General features: G+C 44.7%; 1 protein-coding gene across 9 annotated transcripts in view; it reads left to right on the top strand.

The window, feature by feature from the left end:
• The first annotated feature begins 23 nt into the window (after positions 1 to 23).
• LOC117246951 (voltage-gated potassium channel KCNC1-like) overlaps positions 24 to 20,295 on the top strand; it is a 67,530-nt gene continuing 47,258 nt past the window's right edge. For 7 of the 9 annotated variants that reach the window (XM_033610998.2, XM_033610992.2, XM_033610991.2 and 4 more), the window contains exons 1-2: positions 24 to 182; positions 11,734 to 12,421. In XM_033610998.2, the coding sequence (XP_033466889.1) occupies positions 157 to 182; positions 11,734 to 12,421 (714 nt within the window). In that variant the 5' untranslated portion in view covers positions 24 to 156. Of the gene's footprint in view, positions 183 to 3,836; positions 4,417 to 11,733; positions 12,422 to 20,295 lie in introns of those variants that run through there. The other 2 variants (XM_078163152.1, XM_078163153.1) reach the window with 2 other exon arrangements.

The following is a 20,295-nucleotide window of genomic DNA, read 5'->3' as shown; positions in this document are numbered from 1 at the left end:
CAGCCTTCAAGAGCACAGGCATGCTCAGTGTGCACTACTCATATATCATAGAGAGTTCGTAAGAAGGCATGTTTGGGAAGCACTGAGGTTACGACTGGATAAATTAATCTTTTGGATTCTCCTTCACTGCGGAGGCATACGAGAAAAGCAGAGTTTATGTCACGAATTCAAGATAAAACACAGTGAGTAATGCATGTACAAATTATCCTTTTATGTGTGAAGTGTTCCTTTAAGTTTACACCTCAGTTTGCCCTCCACCTGCTAAACTCACATACCCATCAGCCTCAGCTGTACTTTGTGTGATGCTAATTTGCTTATATTAACATGCTAACATGACGAACCTGGTAAATATTTCCTGCTAAACACAGATTGTCACAGTGATCATGCTTGCATTAACATGTCTGTAGTTAGGAATTAGTTCACTTAGTCTTGTTATTATATTACCTTTAACATACTGTATTAAAAACTCCTACAGATTTTGCTTGAAGGGCTGTAGCTGCTGTTTTAACAGTTTGAATTATCTAAGAATTATTGAGTGCAACACCTGTATAAATCTTGTGTCGGACCGTTTCTAGACGCCGCTGCAGGGGCTTGAAGGGTTGTAAATGAACAAGAAGTGATATAGTGCATAATAGAATTATGTGTGATTTCCAGAGGGCGCAGAAAACGGCTCTAAACCTCACACTTAGTAGAGGTGTTGGTTAGGGAACCACATAAGGTGTGATCAAATATTAGGCATACAATATACTGTACATATAAGGAAAAGCAAGACCTAAAATAATGATAAGAGTGAATTACAATGAACAGACCTTACTTGAGGACTCCTTAGCCAGACATATAACTGCTGTGGGGGTCAAACATGTAATTTTGGCATTGGCTTCCCAAATAGGTGTATGATAATACAAAGAAAGACGGAAGGGAGCTACACTTAATGAGAAACAGAAACAGATCCAAGACTATTTTGTGTCCTTCATACCATAAAGTGCCTCAATTTGTGCACACATTTTAAATAAATAACTAGAATCTAAGCCTATGCAAACAGCCCTTTTGCATTTTTAATTGTGCATTTAACAGCAACACAATCTCCTTTTGTACTAATTCTAAATGCACTTTGAACAACTTGCATTTCCCCCTTATTCTGTCTGCACTTTGCTGTTACAAGAACATTCTGTGGTCAAAGGAAAACGCCACAGGCACCTGAGAAATAGCCTTTTGCCCTTTTACCACTGTTGTAATTTTTATGAGGCTGTGTTGCACTCGACCCTGAGCTTCCTGTCGATACTGTAAATGCATCGGCAACGTTGCTGATCACTGTGCTTCCACTGGAGTGTGGCTCAGACCTCCTGCAAAAACAGTGTGGTTCACATGTTTTGTCTTAGATTTATGCGCACTGGGCCAAGCAGAAGTTGCTTGCTTGCCAGTTGAATAGGCCAAATTTATGGTGTAGATGTCTTTAATTTTGTCTAAAAAGTCCCCTGCTACTTCCATTTTGGAAGACTTTGCACATGTTCTATATTGAAAGGGATGTCCCCCCTGCATCCCCCCCGAAATCTACACCTATGTCTTAAAGTGACTGAAGTTTATTAAAGGTACAGTGTGCAGGATATATTATTAGAAATGTAATATAATAAGTATGTCTTTAGTGTATAATCAACTGAAAATAAGAAACGTTTCGTTTTTGATACTCTAAAATCAGTCGTTTATATCTACATAGGAAGTGGGTCTTCATCTATGAAGATTGCCATGTTGCACAGCCGTGTTTCTACAGTAGCCCAGAATGGACAAACAAACACTGGCTCTAGATAGGGCCATTTGCATTTTCACGTCAGCCACCGTAGCTAGCAGCACCTCTGCGATGAGCAGCGCAGCAAAAACACTTGTGTTTTAATGTTAAACTGCTTTATTCTGTGTTTAAAAGACCGCTGCAGATAATTTAGCTCCCAGTAAAAACCTCCTGTAGCCTGGAAATCCAGACTCAAATCTAGAAAGATTTAGAGTCTGGCCCTCACCGATACACCCTTCCTACCCAAGGGGCAGCACTAACGGAGGCATTTCAAATGCCGCTGCATGCAATTGGATAGCATGATAACCAATCAGAGCAAAAAACAAGGTGACGTATTCATTGCACTAAGCCCCATTTGTTTGCCGAACAGTGGGGCTTACTGATATATTATGCTTTTGCTGTATCCCATCGGCAAAACGGCAAAAACATCCTTCCTGGAAAAGAAGGCTTCTAGGGCAGTCTTCTGTTCCTCTCTCAAGGAAAAAGATAAGAGTAGTTGGCTTAGCGTTTCTTCCAAAGCTAAACTGAATGGACGCGGTCCCTCGGCAGCTGCCATCTTGGCTGTTTACTTTTAGACTCCTACGGCGCAGTGCTGTCGTCATCATGTTACGCCCACCCAGAGCCAGCCTCTGTCAGATAGACTGATCTGATTGGTCTGATGGCGATTCAGCGGGCTCTGCTAGTCGGGGCCAGATTCCTGTGCAGTGCAAATTCGAATTTGCTGGGGACGGGGCATCTGGATTTCCAGGCTAAACCTCCTGAACATCTGGATCAGAAATAAGTTGAGCATACAAAGCAGGTGCTGGGTGAGTTTCCTATTTGCAACGTGCATGAGACTGCTTTATTTAGTGTTTTGACTGGTTTTAATCACCTGAAGCCTATACTACGAAGCAGGATTCGGAGTTAGCAAGGTAACTTCAGGTTTAACTCTAGGTTTTCAGTACTAAGAAGCTGGTTGTGTTTTTTTCCGGGATAAATCACGTGGTAACTTATGCTGAACAGCTAACCGATCCAAAGCAGGTTAACTTCAGAGTGTCGAATCCCAGACTGTCAACACTCTGACGTCTGACCAATCAGATCACTGACAAAAAAAGTATCCAGGGACGAAAGCCTGGATTCTCAGGTTAAAAAAACAAAACAGCCCACCTATTAGGCACGCTAACTTGCTAACCCTGCAGGATTTTGTGCAACTGTACTAACTTCAATTTGGAAAACTTGCTGAGAAGAAGCACAAAATAGCTTTGAAAGAAGCACAGGGGCAGCACACGGATGATGTCAGAGCGTTGGTTGATCGCGTTGTTGATCCAGGAACATGTCTGGCAAAATCACGTTGTGCAATGTCAGGGTTAGTCAAGCCGGATAACGAAAAGATATCCTGGGTAAGTTAAACTGGCTTCGTGGTACGGGCCTAAGGTCTGTTTGAGGATAATTTGGCTCCTGATAAAATGCTCCAAAACAAGGAGCACTGAAGGAATTCTTATTGGAAGAAGTTTCAGCTGGTTGCAGTCTTTAATCCTAACCTGTAGACGCCGCTAAAGCTCCATGAATCCTACACACTGTCCTTTTAAAATAGAGGCATTTTTAAAGACAGATCATGTGTTTGTTATTATTGATATATTATTATCATTATTGAAACTCACTGTCATATAACGCACCTGCTCCTCTGCTAACACATGACTGCTGATGTCAGCCAAGTCAGAGTCAAGGCTGGGAACCTGTAGACAAAATGGTGTTTGTGCGTCCGTCCAGCAGAGTGAGCATGTGTGGGCTATGTGGGCTAAGTGGGGAAGGAGGAGGAGGAGGAGGAGGAGGAGAAAGGGGGGGGGGGGGGGGAATAAACCCCAATTAAACACATGATCATAAATCAATCTAGCCTCTCCTGTTAAATCCCTGGTGTGTGTATATTCGCAGCATATGTATTTACGAAGTTCAGCACAGCCATATGAGAAATTAGCCTCTGTATTCACCGGGGTCCTCCCACCCCTCTGTCTTGTTCTCTAATCCGCCCACATGTATCGTCTGAGGGAAAAAAAAAATAGTGCAGAAGGTGACGCTCCTCCAAAGGAACAGAGAGAGGCACAGAGAGGGAAAGGCAAAGAGAGAGGTGTCTACAGGCTGCATCTCCATTGAAACATTTGCAAAAAGGGGGGAGACAGAGGAAGAGCTGAATGGTAGCTACACCCTGCGCCTGGAAGCGTAGAGACACTGTAACAAAGGCTGGCAATTTTTATTTTTTATTTTTCTGGCAATAACAAAGAGGTGGGAGAGGGGGCTCTGAAATCGAGGGGAAATAGCAACAACAACAACAACAAAAAAGACTCCTGCTTCATTCCATCCGAAAAGCCTCATCCCTTTTGCCATCATCAGCATGACCATAAGCTATAAGTAACATTCGGCAATAACGGTGTCAAAACGAGGTTTCCAGCAACAGACGCGCGCAATCCCTATTTTGTTTTATTCTAATCGTGGGGAGCAAAAAAAGCAGATGAACCGAATGCCTGCGAGAAACTGGATACTCTCTGAAATCATAAGAAAGAGCGATCTAACAAAGAAAACTACATTTTGATTGATCTTTTCAAAGCTTGATGTGCGCGTTTCTGCACGCACTCGAAACGAACCTGAACCAAAAGCAAGTGAGTATGAACCGTGTCTGTGTATATGTCTGTATTTCTTGGTGGCTTTTTTTTATTCTGCGTTTATGCCCGTCTAATAACAAAGCATCTATTGGCCAGCTCTAAAAGAGAAGGAAGAAAAAGCGTCTAGCCTACATTCAACAAGTATCGTTATATCCACAATAACTGCGTTTTTTATTTCTAAAAATTCTGTAGCCTTGCTTGTGTTTTGATCAATATTTGGAGTAATTCACAATGTGTTCAAATTTATTGTGGTTTTTATTGTCATTTCTAGCTGCTGTAATACAAATACAACTGTACTCTAGCAGTCAGATTTGATTTATCCACTGATATGACGCCTATAAATTTCATTTTTCGAATCCTAACATCCCTCATTGCACAAATGGTGGGTGTTTCCCCATCTACACCACTAGATCAGAGCAGTTTCATGCCTCTGAGGGGAATGTGTGTGTGCGTGTGTGTGTGCATTCCTCTCGGCATCATTGTGTGTCCGTCTGCATGAGCAACTATGTCCATGTGTGTATTGCTTTTTTTTGTGTGTGCATGATTGCATGTGCCTCCAGTGTTTGTGTCTGTGTGGCGTGGCCGCACTGTGGTAAGTGTCAAGGCCTGAAATGGAGGTTTGATAAAGGAACCATATAGGAGGGCGAGAGGGCTGACACACAAACACACACACACACACACATATGAGAGAGAGAGGTAGAGGAGAAGGAGGTGTGAGGAAGAAGGGGAGCAGAGCCACAGGAAGGACATAGCGTCACTAGGATCCAGGAAGTCTATGGGGGCAGTTAAACGTCTAGACGTGGTCTTCTTCTTCTCCCCCCCTTCTTCCGCCGCCACATCACCTATACCCTGTCAACTTGCTCCATCTGCATTCCACTGCATCGCACACAAAGTCTTGTAGTTTCGTAACGCCTTCTTCCTCCTTCACTTCCCAGCGCATGCCTTGCTTTTTTTCCCCCTGCCAACTGGCTCCAGCGTGCTCTTCCCCCTAATGGGAAACACTCTTCCTCCATTTGCTCTCTCTCCCTTGCTTTCCTGCATTATAAATCTACAGCTGGAGCTATTTTTAGATTGAGGGTAACCCAGAAAACACCCCTTCGATTTTAGCAAAGGAAAAAAAAGAAGAAGAAAGAGAAAAAAAAAACCTCCCCACCAGAGACAGTGGCATACTGTCAGTGGATGTGATTGGTAGAGTAGTGATGGGGCTCGAAAGGAGGGCGCTGCTGTTTAAGCAACGGGGGGGAATAAATCTATTTTGAGGGCTGTGATTGAATTACGCATCTGTCGTGTCCTGGGTTTGTGTGTGTGTTCTTGCCTCTGACCCTTCCTCTCTCCTTGGCTGCTTTCTCTCTCATCTCACGTCTTCCTACCAGCTTCAGGAGAACTTTCCCTCTGTCCTTCCAACTAACTCATCACCTGATCGAGCTGATTCTCCTTTCACACCCTTGTGCGTTGTCAAACCTCGACCTTGAGGCTCACCTTTCATCCTCTCTCTTTGTCTCTTCACGTTCAACTTCTCTCCCTTCCTCTCCTGGCTGTTGAGAGTCTAATCTGCGACTTCCCACCCCTACTCTGTCTAATCGCCAGCTGGTTCACAGGTTAGGAGTCAGTGCAGTAATACATCTTCCCTGGTCCCGTTTGTCTGTCTGGCCCCGTGTACCACATCACCGCTCAGCTGGATCATAATGGTCCTAATCTTGCAGGAAGTGCAGCACGATTAATTAGGAGCAGACACGTTTAAATGACCTAAGAGAGAGTCGGGAGGTGTGGAGGTTAAAGCAATTTGCTCCTGATGCAAATTCTCCAAGAACCAGATTTTAAAACAGTGAGGGATTTTTTGCTCAGATTCATCCAGCTCCAAAAATAGAGATCCTTCCCGACATGACACACTATCCCATAGCCTGCACTCAGTGCTGTTTCAGGGCTTTTTCTGACCTCTCCTACACCAATCGCTGCTCCTCGAAGGAAGCTGTAGTACCTCTCCTTCCTGCTGTCATTTGTGAAGTCTCACACAGTGGGCACATCTACCCCCCAAAAAAATCTCAACATTTATCCTCCTGTGGGCAGGAAGGATTTTTAGTCATGGACAATGGCTGAGCCTTCAGAGCTCTATTACAGGCTTCATTTCTGCTGGCCTATTCCTGAAAATGGCCTTATGTATTAATCATCCTCAGCCAGCTAAAAGGAGCAGACCAGGAGCACATGATTTTTTTTCTCTCATAAAAAAAGAAAAAAGGTGGCTGAAGGGGTAGCAGCAGCAGGAGCAGCTTCTGGGGGGTGGGAGGGAGGACCAGAACCCCCCCCAAGGGGGTGTTGGTGCTGCAGTATGTGTGGATTGGTCAGCCCCTGGAGATCTCCACGGTGGTGTTGCTGAGTAGAAGAGCTGCCATTTCCTTTTCTGCTTGCTTAATTGATTGGCTATTTAATTCATGTTCTGGGAATTGGCCACTAGTGAGCTTTATTATGATGAGGAATGCCCTGTTGTTCTTTTTTTCCTACCCTCCTCTGCATTAGCCGTCTCGGAGCTACTGGGTCATTGTGTGGCCTTGTTCTCTGTTTTCCTCTGCATACGCACCCTGTTTTCTTTTTCATCCATTCATGATATTCATCTCATTTTTCTCCTTATTCATTCAGCTCATACCTCTCACCCCTACCCTCACACTGCCACGCACCTTTCTTCTTCTTCTTCTTCTCCTGCCAGGTTCGGAGGTACACCATGAGGTGCAATGACAATTCAAGGGGGGAGAGGACACTGTGTGGTGGTGTGACACCGCACTAAAAGGGGAGGTGACCGCAGTGCTTTTCACCGCGCTGCAGTGCCTTGCTTTCTCCTGTTGGGGTCTCCTCAACACTGGGGAGTGTGAGAAAGAGGAGAGGAGAGGGAGATAAGGTAGAGATGAGGGGGAGAGGAATCAGGAAAGGAGGGAGGGAGGGAGGTGATATGGGTGGAACAGCGTGAAGCCTTGTGGTTACATCCTTTGATGAGGTAGCGGGTGGGAAAAAAAATGGCTGCGCACCAGAAACACATACGTAATTTGTGCTATCTCTCTCACACACACACACTCACACACACACACACACACATACATACATTACACACTCCCCTGCAAAACCCTCCTTTCCCCCAGTGGTATTTTGCTCCTCAGCTCAGCTGTATGTCTGTTTTACACTTGTTTTCCTTCCTCTCCTCCTCTCTCCTCATCATCCTCTTATTAGTATTGCAGACCATTTCTACCCCCCACGCCCACCTCCACCTCCACCCCTCCCCCTACACCTCCTACACCTTTACAGCCATTCAGGTGCTATCCTGAGCCACTGCAAGGTGTTTTTTTTGTCTTCTCCGTCTCCCCCCACCTTTTTTTTCTCTCCCCTCTTTCATGTTCCCCAGGATTGCTCATTCTACCTCACCTGCATCCTCCTCCCTACTCTCTCCATCCTTTTCTCTCCATCTCTGTCCAACATCCCTCCTTCTCCATCTCATCTCCCTCCCCCTATCTCCCCCTCTGTGATTGGTAAAGGTTTTTGCTTTTTCTGCCAACTGCTGGGTCTGTTCCGCGTAGTCAGCACTCCTCCAAATTCCTCCCTTGCCTTCTCTCCCTCTCTCTCTCTCACCCTCCTTCTCTCTCTCTCTCTAGCGTGCGCTCTCCTCCCCTCCCCCAATTACTGCTGCTGGTACCTCACAGTCAATGCATCCCATAATCCCGTGCTCCCTCCCCCTCTTGCTGCAGTGTTTCTGCTAATATATATTAGCGTCAGTGCAGCCTTTTCCGTGCACGAGGCGTGCGCACGCTCCATCTTTCTCTCTCAGCCCCGTTCTCTCCATCTATCCGTCCACTGCAGAAATCATCTCCTGTATCTAAAGGTTCCTGATCGAGCCTCATTTCGCCCTCAAAATGCGTTTCTTAGCCTGTTTGTTGCAGCCAGGTGAGTGTGTGTGTGTGTGTGTGTGTGTGTGTGTGTGTGTGTGTATGCGTCTCCCTCCCTCCCTCCCTCCCTCCCTCTCTCCCTCCCTCTCGCTGTCTTTCCCCTCGTGTGTGTGCAGTGGTGAGGCAGTAGTAGCAGGGTGGCGCAGGACATGGTGGCCAAGGCAGGAAATGCTGCAGGAGAGAGAAAGAGAGGTGCTGGTGGATTGTTCCTCCTCTCTGCATCCCCTCCTCCTGCTTCTCCCTCAGTTTTTTCAGCCTCTTGCTTCCTCTCTTTATGCCTCCCTTCTTATCTCACCTGAGCTTGTTTTCATCTCTCAACTTCCTTCCTCCATTTTACACATCACCTTCTATAGCTTCACCCCCCCCCACACCTCTCCTCCTCATGCGTTCCCCCCTCTGCTCCTTCTGTTTTTCAGGCAATTGCACTGCTGTCAGTGATTAAAGTGCTGAGGCTGGCTTTTAAAGAAATGTGCTTACTTCCCCGGTTTTAAGCCTCAAACTGCGGACATTCTCCTGAAATGCAGCTAGAAAGAATCAAACTCATACATCATGAGCTCATTAAAATCAGCAATCTGGTCCTGTTCACAACTACTTTCACTCAAACTCAGTAAAGATGAGTTCTGAGGAAACTCTATCCAAATTAACCTCCCAAATTCGGTTTTAAATGCATATAAGAATACTTAAGTACATTTTAAAAATCAATAACCCCACCACACATGAGTCAGGGGGGACAAAAAGGCATTTAGCCACAGTTACAGACTTGCGGCTGTCCTGTGTATAAAATATTCAGCAGTCCACCAATAAACTGCAGCCGCCTGTGAAGTAGAAGCGAGGAGGTGCAGTAGGGGAAGTTACAAAGTGAAGCCAAAAAAAAAAAAAAAAAAAAAAAAAAGTCATCCAAGGGATAAAAGTTCCACGGAGAGATCACAAAAAGCTGCTTCTGGAAAGTTTAGCATCCTGTTAGAGGAGGGAGAGAGTGCCGCTGTCCATGGTGCTGAAACATAATCCATCCCACAACAAAAGCGGTCCCGGCTGGAGAGCCCCACAGGACTCTCTGCCTGCCTGACCTCACTGTCAAACTGCTCAGTTTAAGTTACTGCAAGTTATCACTTCCTTATTACATTAAATTAATCTTGATTTACAGAGTTTTTTTTAGATGCAGACGAAACTACTTCTGCAGAGTGATGCAGTGTAACTCTAAATTCAAGAGTGCATATCATCCCTCTGCAGCAAACACTGCAAAGAACTTGGATGTTAAAGGGAAAACAGTTAAATGCAAGCCTTTTTTTAATCTGTGCACACACATCACGCCAATTTTTGTTTTTGTCAGCTGGGCACAGTGCCAAATATTTGTACTTTAGTGTTCCCTAACTCTGACTGCATCCCCATGCAATAGTCTTACTCTTAGCAGATCTTACCTGAGTGCTGTTAAGTCCAGGATATCCGAAAAGAAATACAAAAAAAAAATGACAAGAAACTTAATGTCAATGTGAGATCTGAAGACAAAGGAGACACAGCAAACTTTTCCATGAACCCAAAAAGTTGTTTCCTCAGATTTTTTAAACAAAAAAGTGCAGTGAGATGAGCAAAACAACAGAGCAAACACAAATAACAAGTCAGAAAGAAAGACTGCAGTGTCCTACATCACAGGAAGCAAAAGTCTGAGGGGGAAGAGCAGGAGAGAGTTGACCCAAAGTGAGGTACTTTGGGGAGGGGGGTGGGAGAGAGAACGGGACGGGACAGGACAGGAGGATGGAGTGAAGCAGGAGAGAGAAGGGAGAAATGGCGGAAAATGCAGGGAAATTAGGAGAAGAAAGGGGGCACTGGATAGGAGTATGTTGTGAGAGAGGAGGAAGAAGAGGAAGGAATGAAGCCTTGACTCTCCTCCTTCAATGAAATGTGATTCCTTTATGCGGAATATGAGCGCGAGCGAGGGGAGAGAAAGTGAGTAGTGAGATAGGGAGAGGGGGAGGGCCGGTGAGAGCGCGCAGAGGAGGAGGAAGGGGGGGAGGAAGAGGAGAGTGGTGCATTTCTTTGAATAGAGAAAAAGGTTAACAACATAGATGCGGCGCATGTATGGGCTTTTTGCTGTGGACGCGTGTCTTTTCTCTGAAGCCCCCCCCCCCCCCCCCCCCCACCTCTCCATCCCCACGGATGGCAACGCAGCTCGCGGGCGAATAATCTGACCTCGCTGGGAGAAGAAGAAGGAGGGCGAGCAAATAACTCTGGCTTTTTTTACTGCAGCAGAATTCATTCACTTTTATAGTGCACTCTCCTTTTCGATGCTCCCCCTCCTCCTCTTCCCCCTTACACTCTCTCCTCAACCCCCTTCCTCCATTAATAGGGAAGACACAATATTAGTAGTGAGCGTGCTGCATTCACTTTCCTCATCTTCAGCTCTTTGTCTGCCTTGTTTTCCTCATTGTCCTGTCCTTTTCGATCCTTCCATTAAAAATCAGATTTATGGCCTCCTTCTCCTCCCCCCTCTCCCTCTTTCTCACCCTCCTCTCTATCTCTACATGTCTTCACACACACACATACACACGCAGTGCATGGGAGAAGTGGCAGAGGGAGCATTGACATAATTGTGCATCGCATGAATCTCAGTGCGGTCGGAGGGGGCTGCAGCAGTGTGTGTAGCGCGCACATAGGCTGATTGAGGCGATCTAACATTAGTACGGACACCGCACTCTCGGGAGGCAATTAATACACACACACACACACATGCTTGTACACAAACACACACACGGTGCTGCGCCACCTTACGTCAGAGAGGCATTCTTGGGGAAGGGGGAAAGAAGCAGGGAGATGGATCCCCAGTTTTCCTGTCACTCTTTCCTCCTCACACACTCCTAGGTGCCCAGATGAGGGTTGCTGCAGGTGTGGATGGATGTGGGGGGATGCTCAAGTCTCACTAATTAGGAAGAGGATTTAAATGCCATGAGCATTGACCAGATCAATTTAGAGATTGTTAGTCCAGTGATGGCTGGAATAGTAGCTAAGAGGAGGCCCCCGGTCACATCACAATAGCTCAAGACATCTTCTCATCACTGTGGTGTCAACAGTCAGGGTGCTGTGAGGATGCTGACTCATGAATGTGCTCACCTGTTTCCATGTTGCACTCATAAGTTGCATCTGCCTGCTCCAGGATGTTAAAAACAACTTTGCCACCCCTCATTTCTCCCCCCCAGCCCCCCCCCCCCTTTCCTCTCACTCACTGCACCTGCACAAGGTCATTTTGTGTCCTTCCACCAGCTGATTATCAAGTGACTGATTGCACATACAGCTGGCATTACAGCCCGTGTTTGTTCATTTGTATTGCAATGTTGATAATCCACATCTATTTCTCCCTTCTGCTAAAATTTCTGCCCTTTTTCTCTCCCCGCAGACTCCTCAGACTCCTCCCTCCTCCTCCCTTCGGTTTCTCTCATCCTCTCCCTCCCCCCCGGTCCTCTATGCTCAGTTCGGTGTGTGTATCCTCTTTCAAAGGGCGCAAGGGTGGGAACAAGTCGTCCAACAAAGCATGTTACAGCGCAGACATGACTTGTCCGTCGGAAAGCGAGAAAATCGTGATAAACTGCGGGGGGGTGCGGCATGAGACGTACCGGAGCACCCTAAAAACGTTGCCCGGTACCCGCTTGTCGTGGCTCACCGAGCCGGACGCGTTCAGCAACTTCGACTACGACCCCAAATTAGACGAGTTCTTCTTCGACCGCCACCCGTCAGTGTTCTCCTTCATCCTCAACTATTACCGCACCGGGAAGTTGCACTGTCCCAACGATGTGTGCGGTCCCCTGTTCGAAGAGGAGCTGGCCTTCTGGGGCATCGATGAGACGGACGTGGAGGCGTGTTGCTGGATGAATTACCGGCAGCACCGGGATGCGGAGGAGGCGCTGGACAGCTTCGAGACTCCAGAACCGGACGCGCCGGACGACGAGCCGGCGCTGGGCGGTGCGGATGGGGACTTGAAAAGACTGTGCATGCAGGAGGACGCAAGGAAAGCGGGCTGGTGGAAAACCTGGCAGCCCCGAATATGGGCACTGTTTGAAGACCCGTATTCCTCCAAATATGCCCGGGTGAGTTCCCCAATGTCTCTCCTGGAGGGACCAACTTGTGTCTGTACTGTTGCATATATTGTGCATGCACTGCTTCAGTCATAATAAGTTTTTAAAACTTTGCTTTTTAAATGTTCTTGCCACATTATCATTGAAACCAGTCCTTCATAATTAGCTGCAGGCTGACTGTCGCTGTGTGTGTAATCCCTGACAGGATAGGCTGTATTTAATGGCAGGACATAGACTTACTGATATTGAATAATTAATGCTGATAGCATAGGGAAAATGGAAAATAGTATAGCAGCTATATCTATTGGCAGATGGGGACGAGTTGATATAACAGTGGTTTTCTATCAGACACGTCACCTCCATGTCTTATACTTGATTTATGACATGTTTCAAACGAGCTGGATTCACACTGAATGCCGTTTTTATTGCTGTCATAATTCCTATCGCCGTATTCTGCTACTTTAATACATATCAGCCTCCAAACGCGGCATCCGCTGCGCCTCCTGCATCCAAACGCCTTCATTAGGTCATATTTGTCCGTTTACGATGCACATCAATGTGCCGTATTTCACAGTAGTCTTATTTATTGTAGCACCTCACTGAGGACGCTCACACGACGCCGATTCGTCAGTGTTAAAGTGCATGTCTTTCCCCACATTTGCCCTTGGTACTGCTACAGTCTGCTGGGTTGTTTTTTTGTCCCAGTTGAATGCTACATGGCTTTTACGCACGGGCTTGATTGCCGTTACGCACAACTTGGAACACCCTATATTGTTTGCATGTAAATAGTTAATGATTTCCCTCTTAAAAGCAAGCGTTTGATGGCATTTGATCATACAGGTGTAGGAGTAACAAGTACCCCTGACTGTGTTTTTGATCCGTGGTACATGAAAACAGTTACAGTGGGCTTCTTTTTTTCCCTCCGACCCTCCAGTTACAGACGGATCCAGCTGCTTGATCACAGCAGCTTTGATTTGGGTTTTAGTGATCTAGTTTGATCATCCTTGTCTTGCACTCTGTCTGTGCCTTTTGTTGGTACTATTTTGCAGTTAGGAAGGGGGTGTGTGTGTGTGAGGACCCATAGATGCTGTGAATGCATGCACACTGTAGGTGCACATGCAAAACCAGACAGTCAGCAGACACCTGCAGTAGCCAGTTCATGGCATCATGCTGAAAATAGCAGAATGCCTTCAACAAAACACATTTAAAACATAAATCACTGCACACTCAGCAATACACACGGTATCTGCAATCACTATGAAGACAATGGGTGACTGTCACACAGGCTCCTTCTCTTAATTACCAAACACACACCTCTTCTGGCACCAGATATAGATCTGCATACCTGGATTCAGTTCCCTCCAAAGGAAGGGGAAAGCATCGAGCTGTGACGGACACATAGTCTGGTTTAGGCCACCCGATCTGCCTCTCTGGATTTGGGATCAGGCAGGAAGTACTTCTCAAAGTGTCACTCTCATTCCAATCGGATTGATTTCTCACTATTCCACCCTCCTCAATCCCTGCTCCATGCACCAGAACAGCTCCTATAGTTGGGATTGCAGTGTCCAAATGTTGCATGAGAGGGAGACAGCTTCAGGGTTTGGAATTTCAGATCACATCATAGATATGACACGAGCAAGGCGAGAAGATGCTTGACATGTTTGTGTAGACTGAGGTGGATTTTGAGCTGTATTCTGAATCGTACAGCGAGAGAAGGCAGCATTTGCAGCATTCCTTGGATTCGAGCTACTGTACCTGCTGCTTAGCTGCTAGAATGCTGTATATTATGTAATGATCAGTTTCACACCACATGCACTGGTTACAGTGGCCAAGATCTCATGAATCATAACAAAAATGAACATTCATTGAGGTGCAATGGTTGCAGATATGGTGTTTTTGTGACGGCACGTTGGGGGTTATGCAGAGTACAGAGCAGGTGGTAGGTGGGATTCATTTCAGTGGCTGCACAACACCAGCTCCATTTGTGGGTGAACGCAGCCCCGTTTCTCTCTGTAGGTCTAATATACCAGAGCTATATGTCAAACAGCGTTGTGACCCATTTTTCCACCCTCAGTCTTCCTAAAAGTATCCCGTCCAACGTGGAGGAACCTTTTCGGTCCTGAGAGATGCAAATTATATGTGGAGAGAAAAGACAAGGGAGATGGAGAGAGGCTAGGACAGGGAAAAAATGAGATGCTGATGTGGAAATACAATGAGACAGATGAGAGAGAGACAGAGAGAGGAAGCGGGAGACGAGAGGAAATAAAGGGAGACAGGAGGAGAGACATTACTCTAATGATTTAAAGGGGTTTTGTTTGCATGGCTGTGATGTAACGCGTCAGCAATCAATGTTTTGATCAGAGCCTTCGACACGCATGCAGGGCTTTTTTTTCTCCCCTTCCAAATTTCCACCTCCTTCTCCGCTCATGATCGCGTGAAGCTCGCTCGTAGAATCTACCGTAGCAGCTCACACATGTACAAACACACACATGCTGGTGTCTGTGCTGGCTTTTCTGCTGCAGTAGACAGGGGAGAGAGGAGGGGGAGCACTGGAGGACGAGAAAAGAGGTGGAGTGGGGGTGGGAGAGTGAGAGACGGAGCAAGGGAAATGGAGAAGGGGTGAGATAGTGGAGGGGAATAGAGGGAACAGGGGACTGAAGGGGAGCCTGAGAGGGACATGGAGGATGAGGAGGAAGAGGGGTATTCACATAAACAGGGAGGAGGTGACAACCACAGGGAGAACGACGTTGCATGATGGGGGTGGGGACCCTTGTCTTAGCATCTTCGATTATCTGTGAAGGCTTGAGCCATCCAATCTTCCTACCCCGGTCCTCCTGCCTGCCTATTGATTGACAATCAATTGATTATCTTCTCTTTTTGTCTGTTCTTAAAGCCATTCTCTTCCTCTATCACCTCCAAAAATATGACAGTGCTCACAAGAAGTAATGTTTGTTCTACTCCGTTGGATGGTAACACGAGTGTTATCCCATTGACAAAATTTATGGATGTATTAGTTTCTGTTTGATGAGGTGTTATAGGATCTAATTTGCATCTGATTTCTTTATTGATCTGTGCCTGGTTAACATAGATCTTGCAATGCAGCTAAGACAACATGGAGAGTATAATGGTCAAACCAGTACCTAATCGGTTAATTAAAAACAAACAAAAAACTGATGACAAATCCCCTTTAGTCCAGTGCTCCATTGACACAGTGAGCTCTAGCACCACATTTAAAAGCACTATCCATTTAGAGTTGGGGAAATTTTCACGTTTTGTGATGTAAATGTATTTTGTGTTGGCTTTGCTGACAGCTGCGTTAACACAAGGAAACATAGTGCCCACTGCCCGCCCTCCAGTGTCCACTAGTTAGCTAACTTTAGCCTTAGCCGCTCCTCACTGTGCATCTGGATCAGGTGGGAGGTAGCCAGCGGCACCGCTCATTTGTCGATCACTGCTGCAGAAACATGGTGGCCGTCGTCGATGCCCCCCCCCCCCATGTCACTCTGGTAAGAAAACAGCTTTATTTTGAGCCGCAAAACCCCATTAGCATTGTTAGCAATGTTAGCACCACTAGTCGACACTGTTAACAGTGCTTGCAGAGAGGTTTGCATCTCAAAATCGAGTTGCATACTCATTGGGGCATTGGGCACAATGTTTCCATAGAAACAATGCTAGGTCGGGATGGCATTACTAGCAATAAATGCAGAATGAGCGGTGCTGCTAGCTAGCTCCCGCCTGACCTGTTACATACGCAGTGCAGTAAACTGAAGAGTAGCAAAGTCAAAGTATACGGCGACAAGCGTAACCAATCAAACATTTTCTCATGGTTAACCAATTAAGGGTAAACCGTTGACATCCCAAGTCATCGTTAGAAAATAACCCTTAGAAAGATAGTGATAGAATTGCTAAAAGAAATATTGAAATTCTTTCTAACTTTAATACAATACCTTGAAAAATGTCATTATTTGATAGTATTTGCGCTACTATGGGAAAAAACTGACATTAGGGACATAAAATCAAAACATATTTATTAAAATATAAATATAACAAGGCTAAAAAATGATGATGATGACTTGTCTTTGCCCGGTTAATAGCAGAGAACAGCAGAATGTCTGTTGTAAAAATTAATAGTAAGAGATAGAAAAACAAGTGCAGCTGGTAGTGGTGTATCGATACTGTGGAAAATGGGTGTTGAAACTGTTTCAAATATTTTGAATCAATATATATCGATACATTGATATTTTTGACAACACTTGTGTCCTGCTACACTGTAGGTTAAGAACACCATTATCAGCCCATTAAATGTCCGTCGGAATCGGGAGCCATTTTGTTGGATTTACTTTTACTTTTAACTTTTGTGAAAGTTTTGTAGAGTTCAGATGCCAACAAGTCTATTCAGCTAAGTTTATGCACACAGTGTGCATTCAGCAGCTTTGTACATCCTAAAAAACAAATATTATAAGTCATAATAATAAGTAAGTGCTAAGTTTTATCAAAAGTCTGGATAAAGGGGGTTAAATTATTTGAAATACTGTACTTCAACACAGTTTCAATTCTCACATAAGCAGAGATATGAGATGCATAGTTTTCTAAAAACTGGTCTCTTCTTAAAAAATAAAGGTACTTTGTCGTATGAAAGCTTCTGCAGACTATCTGTATGTTGTTCGATAATGTCACCCCACTGTCCCACAGGTTTAGCTGTGTTTTGGTCACTTCCAGTTTCGCACTAGAAGGGCACAGTTGTCTTTGTCAGCAATCTCCTGACAGAGCACCATTTGTAGCTCAGCATGTACAAGATGCCCCTTTGCCCCCCTCCAAATCGGACTTTGTGTGCCTGTATCTGGTTCATTTTCGGGGGAGCAGCGCTGTGTCCGGAGCCCCCGCCCCCCCATCCTCTCCCTGAAGGTCATGTCTTGTGGTTCATTGTTTGCTGTCCTTTTTCCACAGTATTCAGCGCTGGAGCGCACAATGCTGTCATAAACACAAATGTGACCTGCTGCTGTGCCGGGCGGCCAGGAACAGGTCGTCTCCGGGTAGAAAATCACTGTGGTGGACAGAAATTAGAAAAAAGATGTATTGATATAGGTGTCAGTGTATATATAGATATGGTGTTGGGTGGAAAAAAAAAAGATCGCCCAGGGCAGGGTTTGGGTGATGTTACCATTTTTGTCTGGGACATTGTGTTACATTTTTAGGGGACGGAAAAGACGAGTTCTGTGTGGGTTTGGAAAGACAACATCTTTTACTTCTCTAACTAAAACACCTGTGTCGTTTTCAATGAAGCGCGCTGTCCTCGTTTGATTTTAACCAGTAGCAGACACTTTACTATATACTAGGTCACTTCTAATTTTGAATAGTCTTGTGAGATTTTTTTGCGCTAGTTTTGTTTGCCCCAGGGCCACAGAGTTCCACGTACAGTTCCTCCTGACTCTGATCAGAGCTTAATAGGAACTGCTGTGAAGGTGACTGTGAACCTTTAGTGCAGGGCAGGAAATCCTGGACTCTACCATGCCTTATTTCCCAGTTATTTGTTGTCTATGTCTATTATGCTTCAGGGACAGTTAACGTTACAGCTGCCACTATCATTACCCGCATCTTAAAACGCCTTACCCTTAAACTGCGACAAAGACATCCCACTCCTTAGTGTACATACATCCTGTCTTGAACCTCGGAGCTTCAGCGTCCCTCAGCAGTGTCCCGGTGCCAGCGATGATGTGAAATCGAGATGACGGTGCTCTTTTGTGAACTGAAAGGTCTTAAGTGAGTTGAATTAAACTTTTACTTTCAGTGGCGAGGTTTGGTATTCGTGCTTCCAAGTTGTTTCCATTCAAACCCCGACCCCGCTGAAAGGCCTATTTCCAACTTCCATTCTTGTGCGTCTCCCTGTAGGCTGCATCTGAAAATAGCAAAGAGAGGGAAAGGAGGCCTTAATTTCATTTGCTGGTGGCAAATCTATTCCTCCATCACTGGTGAGAGGATGAGTCTATGCACTTGTACAGCCATTCAGCGCATACTTGGAAAACACAAGTCTGAAAATAGCTGAAGCACCAAACCTGTCTTGACAGAGAAAGAAAAAGGATGGAGGGAGATATTCTTAAGTACTTGCCAACTTTATTAAGGTAAACTGTTTTCCTCAAGCTAATTACCTGTCAATTAACCTGCCTCTCCTCTGCCTGCAATTGATAAATGTATCGTGTTCTGTTTCAATTTTCCCTGACAATGTTTTGTACTGCAGGCCCTCTCATATTGTGTTTGCATCCTCAGAAGTCACAGTCCCCCTGTTTGCTGCCTTGTAACCTGAGCGCTGTCTGTTGGCGATACTTTCTGGATAGATGCTTGATGTCTCATAACAAGGGCAGAGACATGATCTCCATGTTAAATAAACGCATAGGTGGAGATTTTAGGGGGGACACAGGGGACACGTGCCCTTCAACATTTAAATTACTCAAACATTAGTTTATCAAATTAGCTGGTGATTAATAGTCACAATTAATCCATTAATCAATTACTATTAGTAAAAATGGAACCACAGCAGTGTTTATGATTTGGATAATATTACTACGACACTTAGTTTATCGTGAATACATTTTCTTAGTAGTTGCATTAGTTAAAGTTTTTGGGGTATTATGACAGGCTGTTGTTGGTCGGTTAAACTTGAGAAGCTTACCTGTGTTCAGATTATCCAACACCAGTGATCATTTGTATTAGTCTTAAATTAATAGCTTAATTAATATTTTAGGAAATACACATATTCACTTTCTTGCTGAGAGTCAGGTAAGAGGATACCACTTTTATGTCTGTATGGTAAATCTGTTGCAACAGCCAGCAGCAGGGTAGGTTAACTTAGCTTAACTTAGCTTAGCTTACCATGAAGATTGGAAACATCCCTTTACTCCATAGAGAAAATTAAATGAATTTGCCATTTTTATGTGCCTGGGACCAGTGACTTCCTGGAGTCGCCTGGTTGCTTGGCAACAGCTCAGTGGCAAAAAATAGTTCAGTGCATAACCCAAATTGTAATTTTTTCATTTACTTTTTTCCCCCTACAAATTTAATAAACACGTGTTAGTGAGCTTTAAATGTGCTGCTAGGCAGATTGTGCCACCTTTAGACAGAGCTGAGTACTTAGATCGGAGGATGGTTCCCATGCATCCCATTATACATTTTTCTAACTTAGTTTTTTGTAATCCTCAAGGGGTCTAGTGAACAAATTTTGATGTTACCAACTTGAAATAGTGTCCCAAGGGTCCGTTTGACGGCCATCTTGGATTTCCAACATAAACTGAAAATTGGTAAAATCTTTCAACTAGACTTTATACAGAGACAAATGACCCCATTTTTCTGTTTACCTATGGCAGGGGATTGATTTCAGAGGGTTGCGGTCAGGATTTTAACAACTCAGATGCATTAAAATTGGAAAAATGTGGAAAAAGTAAAGCTAGCTGTTTAGAACTAAACCAAGCAGCTGCTGGCTCCATCTTCATATTTAATGACGGACTTGGGAGTGGTATTGATCTTTTCGTCTAACTCTTGGCAAGAAAGCGAGTAAGCGTTTTTTCCAAAATGTCAACCTATTGCTTTAAGTATCACATTACATTTCAGACAGATACATTTAACATAGCGATGCACTGATTTAGAAATTTTGGGGCGATACCCATGTTTTTATATTGTTGTTTATTTCATTTTTGTTGTTATATTTATTCCCCTTTTTGTTCTAGTAAAACAAAGAAATCTACACTATGAAAAAAAACTAAAATGTTTTAAAGTTATTAAGCCCTTCATCACACTACCTTTGAATGACCACAAAATTCAATCATACACATTCATTAAACAACCTGTAATTCAATCTTTGACATGAGAAACATCTTTAAAAAAAACTTTTTAAA

The sequence above is a fragment of the Epinephelus lanceolatus genome, chromosome 21, assembly GCF_041903045.1.
Source record: "Epinephelus lanceolatus isolate andai-2023 chromosome 21, ASM4190304v1, whole genome shotgun sequence".
Classification (NCBI taxonomy): domain Eukaryota; kingdom Metazoa; phylum Chordata; class Actinopteri; order Perciformes; family Serranidae; genus Epinephelus; species Epinephelus lanceolatus.
This window is presented reverse-complemented; position numbering and strand designations above follow the sequence as displayed.